This window comes from Lactuca serriola, chromosome 1 (assembly GCF_051521515.1).
Source record: "Lactuca serriola cultivar US96UC23 chromosome 1, Lser_US96UC23_V15, whole genome shotgun sequence".
Classification (NCBI taxonomy): Eukaryota; Viridiplantae; Streptophyta; class Magnoliopsida; order Asterales; family Asteraceae; genus Lactuca; species Lactuca serriola.
Window position 1 is genome coordinate 19,855,820 of NC_136408.1, and position 12,639 is coordinate 19,868,458.

Below are 12,639 nucleotides of genomic sequence, written 5' to 3' on the forward strand. Positions count from 1 at the left end.
ATAATCATGCTCCCACTAACATGATGACTATATTCATATCAGCATAACACTTATGCTCCACTAGCTTTGACATGTATTCAAAAAACAGTTGAACTTCTAGAAAACAATGCTTATTGAGTTTCTTAAGTTCATATTTCTAATACTAAGACGTTTCGATAAGACTTTATCTAAGCTTCTCAACCTCATACACCTTTTCTTAGATAACTCATGTGTGTGTCTAAACGATTCTAGAACTTATAGCAATAAGTCTAAAATGTTCAGACCCATTTGCCATTTCCCACAGTTCGAACTATGAAGTGGGATGCTGTAACATAGTTGAATTTGAGAAACCCAAATTACATAATGCTATCTTCAAAATCTCTCTTAGTGAAAGCGTTTCCTCACAATAATTTTCATTAAGGACATAAACCTTATGACACATAGATTTTTTAGTGTATGTGCCCTTATCCATGTGAATTTGTTATAACCATAATCACAAGATAATGTTAGTGACAAATCCAAACTCTTATGGACAGAACATGTTCATTCTTAATTTCTTGCCATCAAGGGTATCACCATTGCTTCCAAGTTATTAAGCAACCCACCCCTTCATTTCAATGTACTTTCCATTGAACAAGGTGCCTTGCCCCTATGCAATCCATTGAGAACTCATAGAACTCACATGCATAGTTGACCAAACTGGAATGGCACGGAAACAAAAATATGTCAACACGATAGGTTAGAAACCTCAAGCCGTGTGCTAATGTTTAATAATAGGTTTACTCTTGATTAGTTCTTGAACCTATTCAAGATCATTTAGACTCCCACTGACCTCTTGACATATAAGATTCTCTTGTCAAGAAACATTCCTTGACAAAACAAATATTTAAGAGTTAGTGTGTGTCTTTATCAAGACAAAACCTACACACAATTTGGTGCTAGTTGGTCTTTTTCTTATTCTAGACATCACAACTCACCAAAATGTGAAAAAATAAGAACATTCCTACTTAAGATTTTATCACTCAAGTCGCAATCTTGGATTTTAACTCTAAGACTTGATCTTGGAACGAAGTACGATTCATCTTATTGACTTAACCCATTTTGACAATTCCCGACTCCTTTTCTTAGCCATACTTAGTGCACTAAGGTGTCCTTAGATGATGAATTGTAATATGGTTCTCAAGATGATCATAAAACATGATACAAAAGTACTCTCCCTTATTCTTAGATTGGAGAAACTTTTATCTTTCTGCCTAATTGATTCTTCTTATTCGTTATGCCATTCATTGAAATTTTTCAATGATTCAGAATTACACTTAATCTTGTAAGCATGATCATGTTTACTAGACTTTTAGTAAATCATGACGAATAATCTTGTTGTTATTTATGTAAGACTTGACTAGTGCACAACATTTTGAACTCGATCTCCTAATCCTTCACTTGACTCTTTGTCAATGCATTAGCCTTAAAATTTCTAAGTACCAAGATTTCCATACATCACATGATTCAAATCATATGATTCCATGCTTCTGTCCAATTGAAACTCGGGCGATGATAATCTTTCTTTACTTAGAAAATAACATAACTAAGAATCACATTCACCTTATATTGCTTATAATAGAAACACACAAACATCAATTTTCACAATTGTCATTACAAGGAAATATAAATAAGACAATATCAAAATTTATTTTATTGCGGAAAAATATATATCTCTACAATGTAAATGAAAACTATGTTATTACATATTCCTAAGCAATCTACCATAACTCTAAGCAGCAGCTCAAAAATCCGATCATTGAATCCAAGCGATCGTAATCCATTTCTTCGCGATCAGACCCAGCTCGCTCCTTCCTTTAAGCTTCCTTTCTTTTCTTCGATCCTTCAAAACATCGAGATGTAATCTTATCACATCATGTATTAAGAATCTCCAAATAGGAACTTAATGGAGTTAGATAGTGGATTTTACCTAAAGCAGAGTCATACATCTTGACTCTCCCATCTCTTAGATCTCTTAGGTAGTGAGGGCAGCTTCGTAACCAATGCCCCTTCTTTTTGGCAGTATAAACACATGGATTCTTCTGAATGGTACACATGACTATCTCAGACTCAGCCTTTCTCTTCCGTAGAGAAAACCTTTATGGACTTCCAATGTTTCCATTGCCCATAGAAGGTTGGGATATTGATTTATCATAAGATTTTGCTCCACCAATGCACCAAATCATTTTTGATTCAGCAACAATAAGCAAATAAGTCAAATCAACGAGGGTCACGTCGTGGTCCATCATATAGTACTCTCTAACGAACTTACCATATGATTCGAGAAGTGATTGAAGAACCAAGTCAACAACCAACTTCCTTAAGCCATCGACACTCAACATCCTTAACCTGTCAATGTGTGACTTCATCTTTAAGACGTGTGCACACATAGACTTTCCATCGCTGTGTCTTATTGACAATAGGGTTTGAGTGACCTTGAACTTTTCAAGTCTTTGAACACGTGGGTCAGGGAGAATTATTGGATGATGCGGAGGAAATGAAACATGATTTCCATTTCCACAATCCAATCGTGGAACATCATCTTCATGTGGAAAACTTTTGCAAATGGATTTAGGAAGACCATAGTTGTCAGACTTTGATCTCTACAAACGGGAGAAATTTCAAGTCAGTTGATTGAATCCTTAATGAAACACCCAAATGAGACATTAAGGCTAGGATCCAACACAAATCCTACAAATTGGAAGAGGGATGTCGTAAACCAACTTACATAACATTTGAAGGTAAGTGAATGACGATTCACTAATTTTCCACCATGAAAAAAACGAAAAAGAATTTAAGTCTTAAATGTATTGAAAACTCCTAGATCTTTTGAGATTCATTGAACTTTTCAATGACATGTTTAAATCTCAATATGTCCCTCGATTTGTGACTGGGATGCCAAGGATCACAAAATAGGGTGTGAATAACCATGCAAATATACATGGTACCCCCAATGTTACAGTCACATATTCGATGTGCCGGTTAACCACATACGCTCCATCGAACTATGACAACCATCGAGTCACCCTTTGCCACATTTTCATAGAACCCAATTAGTGTGTCGGTTAACCACACACGCTCCACTAACGTCTTAGCAAGGGTACAAAGTGTAATTTCATGAAATTGTATCAATTCACTTTTGCCTAAAGTAACTAAGATTGAGAATTTTGTAAAACATTTAGCTACTTTATTTTTCATTATACTTTTAATGAGGAGAGGGTTTGCCCTATCCTACCCGTTCGGCTAACGACCCTCCACCAATAAAGGAAGCGGTGGGTGAGAGTGGACACCCATTAAACGACCATTTTATAGGCCATAACCTTATACCCCCCTTATAGATCGACTTCGTAAATGAGGCCTACTAACGGTAAGACTAGCATTTTATATATATATATATATATATATATATATATATATATATATATATATATATATATATATATTAGACTTTTAATGTTATACATAGTACAATGGTGTATTTTACACTTTTAAACTACTAGGTGGTTTAATTTTATAAATTACACTTTTAATTTAATCAAATATAAACCAAACGATGATGGATTTATTAACTTTCTTTTAATTATACTTTTAATTAAGTTAATAAAACCAAAATGGTGAAATTTGAACTTTTCAAAACTAGGGTTTTAGAATTTAACATTCTAAAATTAAACTTTTAATCAAAAAATAAATTCCAAAACTTGAGGGCAAGTTTTGAAACTTTTCAAAACATAAGCAAGAACATTCTAGATCAAATTACAAATAATAATAATTAACCAATTAATTATTAATTATCTAAATATGACCTAATTCAATTTCTTGCAAGATATTCTATCAAATAATTCAAATAAATCAAGTTTATCACATAAGGCGATGAATATCTATTTAATTTGACAATTATCTTCTATTTTGGTAAGGATATCTTTTAAATTAAACAATTAATTTAACCTAATCTTTTAAATCCCCTAAAATTCGAAATTATGGGATGGGATAATTCAAAATCTTTAATTACCAAATTTAAACACTTAAAAGATAATTACAAGATATGACATTTATCCAAATCCCATAAATAGGATCTTATCTTGGGGAAGGAGACAAATTTTGAAATTCAAGGGTTGGATAACCCTAGAATTCGAAAACTTGGAGGCTAAGGAAAGGGTTTGGGAAACCCTAACCAATTTCGAAATCTTGGAGGCTAAGGAAAGGGTTTGGGAAACCCTAACCAAATTTCGTAAATCAGGGGTGAAGAACCCTAATTTCGAAAAGTCATGCCTCCTAGGGTTTATTGGCCATAAACCCTAATTTGTGAAGTTCATACATTTGTATAATGCTAATTGAAAACAAAAACATGGCTCTAATACCATTGATGGATTTTATACAAACAATCATATGTGTGCATGCAACCCTAGAGTTGGATCTATGTTATCACTATTATTTATACAACATTATGAACATGTGAAGAACCCTAACAAGTTTCTAGGGATTTCAAAATTCACAAACAAAGATGAATACATGCCTCTTGTTGTTATATTGTAATAACAACTTAAATCTTGAATCTTCTTGTCTTTGAAAGCAAGCGCCACAAGTGTCGTGCCTCTAATGGCTCACAAACAAACCTAGCAACCAAGGATTGCTATGGAGAGAGAAGGGAAGTGGAAAATTCAGCTCTAAGTCTCTATTAGAGCGCCTTAGACGAAATCCAACCCTATAGGGGTTTATATAGGTGATAAGGAAGGTTTAGGATAAGGCAGGTGTATTTTAGATAACCCTAATCCCTTAACTTCCTCCCTAAGGCTTCCAAGGTACCCTTAGAGCCCAAGGAAACCCTGGGACACTCTAGATTTCGTTCCCCACCTCTAAGGGAGGTTCTATAATGCTTCAATGCTCAACTTTTGAACATTGTCACCTTTAGTCCATGCGGTTTCAATTAATTCCTTTAATCCTAAAATTAAATCCAAATTAATTTCTGATTAAATATTAATTAAACAATATGATTTCTAATCAATATATTATATCCATAATACATTAATAAATCATTTATCTTGATTTCAAATTAATTTATTAACCAAATAATAATTAATAAATCATTATTCTCTCTCCAACAATTATACTATTCCATTGCCAGGCAATGTTTTAAAACCCGGGTCGACCCGGCCGGTTCAACCGGTTGGACCGTGACCCGGGGTAGAAGGCGGGTCAATTGAAACATGTTTTTTGTAAAAATGCGAACCGGATCGAACCGGCCGGGTCTCCCCTAAACCGCGGTTCGACCGCTTATGTTGAACCGGTTAAACCAGGTTGACCCGTTTCAATAGAGTTTGGATAGTTGGATACAAGTAGCGAACGCCAAAACAACGAGCCGTTTGTAATTTCTTTAATGTTTTTCAATGTTTAAACTTTGTGGACATCAAATTATTAGTTTTATATGTTTATGCATTATGCATGAAAGTAAAAATATATAGAAATAGAGAAAGACCATAAACCGGGTTGACCCGGCGGTTCAACCGGTTGACCCGTGAACCGGTCATCACACTGGGTCAACTAAAAACCCGGGTTTTAAAACATTGTTCCCAGGTTTGAAGGCAACCCAAAAGGACCATGCACAACCAGGTAAAGTACTTACCAAATATGGTTACGGGCTTAGACACTAATCCACCAATATTAAATATTTCATATCATGTGTAAGATGAAAGCAAGTATGCACTCACATGTTAAGGTGGTGATTCCGAACTCAGACAATGCTTCATTACTCTTAAAACAATTTCCTTCGACAAAACCTAGTATCATTACCACTAGGGTTTAGTCTAATATTCACCGAGACGAATTAATAGTCTGGTTATTATTACTATTATATAAGCGTTAAACAATACTCTTCACCCACTATGTACAGACAAGGGCCAGACACAAAACACCGGAGGGCAGGACCATTTTGGCATATAGCACTTCTGAAACCCAACAACCCTATGAGACCCTTTAAACCAGATTCCCCGTACCACAAGTGGTTAAAAAGATATTACAACGACATTTATATAACACATAATAATAGCTCAAATACTTATTATAAGTTCCTAATAACGTTACTATAATTAAATAAAAACTATATTAAAAATAGTGTAAGCGTAGCTCACTTACAACGAGTTTTATAGAAATCAGGTTTCGCTTGGAACAACGGTTATGAGCCAAAAGCTCTTCTTCTCGGAGCTTCCCGGTGTTATGGGACTCACTTCTAACACCTTGGAGGTGATAGGGAAAAACCTTGAAGGTTTGGGGTATTTGGGAGGGAAGAAGTGGAGAGTTGTGAAGATAATGGGAGATTTGCGCCTCTATTTATAGGCTGCCAGCGCCGAGTACGCTGAGCGTACTCAAAAATTATGCTGAGCGTAATGGGTTTTTAAGGGTTACGCTGAGTGTACTCAAAATTAAGTTGGGCATATTGTGCCACGTGTCACCATATGGTGGCTAGCCTTGGGGAGGAAGCAATGACTGTGATCGCGCCACGTCACCCAAACTCGCACAACACCCTCCAGACTTAGAAAAATCATAACTCTCGCATACGAGCTCCGTTTTCAACGTTCTTTATACATACTCTTAACTGGATCATAATCTACAACTTTCGTTTAGACTCCGTCGGCTAATTCTTGACTGGTTTTAAATTTAACAGTATGAGGAGATTAGACTGTTAAATGACCGCAAAAAAATCGTAACTCCTTCATACAGAGTCCGTTTTCGTCTGTCTTTTGATCGTTGAGTTCCTATTAATGAGATCTTCAACTCTCATTTAGGTCGCACAAGCCAAAACCGCTCAAACTAAAATTCGAGTTTTGGAACGTGCACTGCTAAGCCAAATCTTAGAAAAATCATAACTTCCCCATACAAAGTAAGATTCGGGCGTTTTTTTTTTTTTTTTTTTTTTTTTTTTTTTTTTTTATGTTCTCGGTTTAACTTATACTACAACTTTTATTTAGATCACTAAGGCCAAAAGTCTCCCTATCGTAAATTCACTATTTACGCTTCCCGGTGTCGTGCCGGTTCCGTCGCGAAACTTTGACGGGTCATAACTTCTTCGTTATAACTCGAATTTCGGCGTTCTTTATATCTCCAGAATCTTTGTTTCGACTACTACAACTTTGTTTAAAGATATCAGACTTATCTCACACTTTAATTTTGACACTTATTTTTATTTTTTACTGATTATATCTTTATAATTAAGTATAAAACACATAAATTCACATAACACTCAAATAATTCATATTTATTACTTCAAAAAGAGTTACAATAGTTGACCTAGACTATCACATCATCTATTAATGCTTAGCCCCGAAACACGAGCGTTACAAATTAACCATCAGGTTGGAATGCCAATATACAACGGGTCCAGTCATCATCAGGATGTAATACCCTCGGGCTCAATCAACCATCAGGTAGGAATGGCCTCAGTCTGTTAGCTCACGCACATAGCAGTAAAACCTCAACCATTAATCATCATATAACTAGTCACCAGACAATCGGGCAAATCTACGGATCATTAATCACAACATTATCCTATATACCAGGATACCGATATAACAGATCAAAACATTATAATAGCATGCACAAAATGATATCGAATCCAAAAGGGTAGGCCTTGGTGCCTTCAACCCGTAAGTACGGTGAGGAACACTCACCTCAATAGTTGATATGAAGAATAAATCTTTGACTGTTGATCCGCCAAAATCCACGCGCTATCAAATACCAAAAACGACAACCCATTAACATCTAGGGTAAAGACCATTTTACCCTTCCTCAAGCATGGCCCAAGGCCCAAACTAGATGACTAAATGCCTAAAAATGAAGCATCTAAGGCCCAAATATGGCCCAATTTTCCAAATTGGGTCTAACTCCCTTCATGGGCCTTAACCCAAGAAAGTCCAATAAGTCACAAAAGCCCAACCAAAAATCCAGATGGCCCAACATGACCCAAGACAACCAAACCCAAAACCGAAGCCCAAAAGCATTTACACTCAGCGTACTGCATAAAAGGATTGTACGTGCAATGTACAAACTTGTACGCCCAACGTACTCACCGACCATGGCCAACTTTCCAAACTAACACTTAATCCATCAAGACTTTGATCTAAACTCATATCTGACTTCCCCAAGGTGGTTAATCACATAAAGTTGCCAACTTTATGTGCATGCATGGCTAAATGGGGCTCTAGAGCTCAAAAGAGCTTAATAAAGGTTCTTAACACATGCATGAGTCCAAATAAACCATAAATATCACATTTTATGCCTTTGGGACACCTAAAATGTCCAGATTTCACACCAAGATTTCACACCCCCAATGAGGGTAAACATAACCTGAAGCAAAATGAACATAAAACACACTGAACTTGATGGTAGGTTGACACATTCCTTGAACTTTAACTGACACCACTTAAATCTTTTAGAGAATCTCCGCTGAATGATGAACTCAACGACCAATGGTCTAGGATACATTCATACTTAAACCGGAGAACCACAAACCCACCTGGAACTGAACATACACATTTCTGGAAATGGTTCACCGATCAACATCTGTCCAAACTAATTTGGAAACAACAATCCAAACAACGAACTGATAATTCCCTCAATGCGATGGTTGTGGTCATATGGTTTAAGTAATGTTTTATAATTATATAATTTATCATGCTAAATGTTTCAAAATGGGGAGATTTATTGTGGTTATGTTTTTTTAGAGCAAAAAGTTTTTTATTCATGAAATTTGATGTATTTTTTATCATATTTTATGGTTGGTTATAACTTATAAGTAATAACACTATTACACGTATTGTGTGCCATATTTGAGCAAGTAAAATATTTCAAAAAGAAAATTGATGTTGATGAATACTTATAATGATATTATTTGAAATTAAGATTTTTTTTTAAATATTATCATATTCAACGGTTAAAAAGAGAAGAGAGCTAGTAGGGAGATAAAATCAACAGGTTAAATAACACGTGACATTTCAATTGAACGATGCCTCATCATGTTCATCATCTTTCCATCAACGATAACATGATTGACCCATTGGTTTTTCAGTCTCTCCCGTCCATTTGAAAAGATACATGCTACTTTTTTTTTTTTTTTTTTTTTTTTTTTTTTTTTTTTGTTTTTAAATGAAGTTGCTATTCAACAATTAGCTGTTAAAAAAAGTTACTATTCAAATAGACATAAAAAAATACAGTTAATTATAAAATTTTAGAAAATATGTAAAAATGTAAAAAAGAGCTAGTGGCTATGAACCACACGGGGTTAAGTCGAGAAAAGAGTTGGCCGAGTTCAACTCGGGGATCCACTACACACAAAAGAAACACATATAAACCGAGTCAAAAAAACACAATGACACGATCCGAGTCAATTTTTTGTAACCAATCAAAATCGTCCATCATAATATCGACCAACCGGAGATAAGTAGACGGATCCCCGATTTCTCTCACTAAATCCACGTTTTACCGTGTATATATATACCCACGTATCCATAACTAAGCGAGCTTTTTTCTCAAATCCAAAACCCTATTCCCAAATCAAGCAGCTCTCCTATTTCGGTAAAATCTTTCTTCCTGCCCATCAAACACCACAATTAACTGTTTCAGATTGTTGTTTTCTCGCTCTAAATCTTGATTTCTTTTTGTCGATTTTCAGTTTGTTCTTGTAATTTGAATCGCAATGGCTCGTACAAAGCAGACTGCTCGTAAGTCCACCGGAGGAAAGGCTCCCAGGAAGCAACTTGCTACCAAGGTATGCGGCGTTTAATTCTTTGTCTAAATTGGCGAGGAATTTGTCGATTTCCGTTTCGATTTCGTATTATTTCGGTATTTTTTTTTTCACTTGCTAGTGGATTATTAATCTCTGTGACATTCGCACAGGCTGCCAGGAAATCAGCTCCGACAACCGGAGGAGTGAAGAAGCCCCATCGTTACCGTCCCGGAACTGTTGCTCTGCGGTGAGCCTTATACTTTTTCTCAAACTATTGTTCGGAAATCAACTAATTCTTCATTATCTTTTCAATAGGATTAACATAATTTCACACTATAGTTCGATTAAGTATTTTATATTAGTCCTCCTCTACGATCGATCATGCCTAAGTTTTGCTTACGATCTCTATTTGAACTTGCAGTGAGATTCGTAAGTACCAGAAAAGTACTGAGCTGCTGATCCGCAAATTGCCATTCCAGAGGCTTGTTCGTGAAATCGCCCAAGATTTCAAGGTGTGTTTACTGCGTTCATGCATCTCAATTTCAGCCACTATTTGTCTACAATATCTAACTATCAATGGTTGTTTTGTTACAGACTGACTTGAGGTTCCAGAGCCACGCTGTGTTGGCCCTTCAGGAGGCAGCAGAGGCTTACCTGGTTGGTCTCTTTGAGGATACCAACTTGTGTGCCATTCACGCTAAGAGGGTTACAATCATGCCCAAGGACATCCAGTTGGCTAGGCGTATCCGTGGTGAGCGTGCTTAGATTCTGTTGTTAGCGTGCTTAATTGTTCTTCGTCTTTTATTTTTAGTTGTTTTTGTTGCAACTGGACAAGTTGAATTTGAAGTTTCTATCTTGGATTGTAAATTCTCTACAACTGATTAAAGTTGATGTCAATGGTATAATATGTTCGTATTTGATTTTGTGTGAATTGTGTTCTTGTTGGTGAACACTATATGTTTCTGGTTGTTTTTTTCATGCGTTCATTCATATTATTCATGATATGATATAGTTTGTGATTGGTTTTAGAGTAATGGCTCTCCATAGATTGCTGTGAGCTTGTACTTCTTCAACGGTGTCTGCCAAGCATATTTTTAATTTAAATGAATGTCCAACTTAGACATCTCTGCTCCAAAACAGTGTTGTCTGGTTATTGTTCTTGAATTACTTGTTGCAAAAACGTTTAACTTTATATGTATATAGATGGATTCATTTGACCCAAAATGCATTTAATTAAGTGTTAGACCAATGAACCCTAGAGTCGATTTTGTTACAAAGGAAAGGTGAATGAATCTTGTCAAAGATTTTCAACGATAGCTGATGGATATGGAACTGAGGTAGGGTTTGTAAGGGGAAAGATCCGAGGAATGTGAATGTCTTTCTCCATCCTAATGGGATTGCAATCTAGCGGTTGATAAAAGGCCGAATGTGAATCCTAATATAATTATGAGTTATGATAAAGTCGAGATAGATAAAACTAATGCGAAGGATATTGTTACGTCTGGTGAAATTATAAGAAGCAAGAATTACAAAAATATAAGGAATTGTTGGGGAACCTTGTTCTATTTTTTTTTTTTGTTTATTGAGAGAGAAGGTTTTTTCCTTCTTAAGAATAATAGAGAAAAATAGGTGAAAGACAAGTAATCTTCAAACCCCAATTGGTGCGTATGATTTGAATACAGAGAAAAGGGCAGATAAGAAACAAGTATGTTATTAATGATGTGAATGTTACTAATTTGATGGCAAAGGAACACATGAAGGTGGTAGTTTGAAAGGGGCGACCGTCCCAGAGGGTGAGCGATAGGGGCGACCGTCCAGAGCCCATCTTATAAAGGGGCCCAAATTTTTTATGGAAATTATTATATTTAGAAGATAATACAAATATTTTTCTTTTAATTATTGATTTATTATAAAAAAAACATGATGACATTTGTGTTTTTTAAGGGCTCATTTTTTTCCTTCACCCTGGGCCTAAAATATGTTTGGAACGGCCCTAGGGCAAAGTGGGCAGATGCACATGGCCTAATTTTTTTTTTCATTATATATTTTTATTTAAAAATACAAAGTTATAATAAAGATAAGGGCCCTTTTCTTTCTTGTTCGTCCTGGGCCTTTAACAATATTTCATTTTTCAGGACCGGCCCTGCCTATCAGCTAGTAAGATATAAGTTTAAAAATTATTGAGTGATGTTTCAAAATGAATATGATACAAAGATGATAGTCTATATTGAAACATTTATTTTGATGAGCTTTATTATAAGTTTTATCTTTATAAAAATTTAAATGTACAACACTAGTTTTAATATCACAATTACATTTTTTGGTCATTAATTAAAGTTTTTAATAAAAATAATTATTTTTTCCGTGTTTTACAAAAATGTCCATCTTGTTCTAAATGAATCATTATAGACTTATTATTGATATTTAGACGGATCAAAAATATTTAATGTGAATCTTTTTCTAGTTTGTATAATGTTTTTTTCTTAAACTTTATTCATCCATGCCCAAAATATCTATTTTGAAGTATATAATATCATAATTTTTGAATCAAATGATATAAACCTTTCTAGGGATGAGCATTTGACCGGGGAACCGGCCGGAACCGGAACCGGAACCGATTGGGCCGGGATCGTGACGATATTCTTGTGGATTTTTGAAACCGTGAATTGGTAGGAACCAGAGCCGGTAGAACCGACAAAAACCGAAATTGTAACCGGAATATTTCTCAAAATATGTTGCTATTTCTTGAGGATGGTTCCAACATTGAAGACCTGACAAGAACCGGACCCGTAGAACTGACGATCCGTTTCGGTTCCTATTTTCCACCAAGTTCGGTTTCTAGGCCGGTTCCGATGCTCATCCCTAAACATTTCTATCGTATATATTCTCCATTTGCCACGTTTATT

At 35.4% G+C, this 12,639-nt stretch overlaps 1 protein-coding gene across 1 annotated transcript; it reads left to right on the top strand.

Annotated features, from left to right (window-relative positions):
- The first annotated feature begins 9,448 nt into the window (after window positions 1-9,448).
- LOC145065302 (histone H3.3) lies at window positions 9,449-10,664 on the top strand. The gene is made up of 5 exons (XM_079012397.1): window positions 9,449-9,582; window positions 9,680-9,775; window positions 9,904-9,980; window positions 10,155-10,245; window positions 10,328-10,664. The coding sequence occupies exons 2-5, from the start codon at window positions 9,704-9,706 to the stop codon at window positions 10,496-10,498; spliced, it is 411 nt and encodes a 136-aa protein (XP_078868523.1). The 5' UTR covers window positions 9,449-9,582; window positions 9,680-9,703; the 3' UTR covers window positions 10,499-10,664.
- Window positions 10,665-12,639: the final 1,975 nt, after the last annotated feature.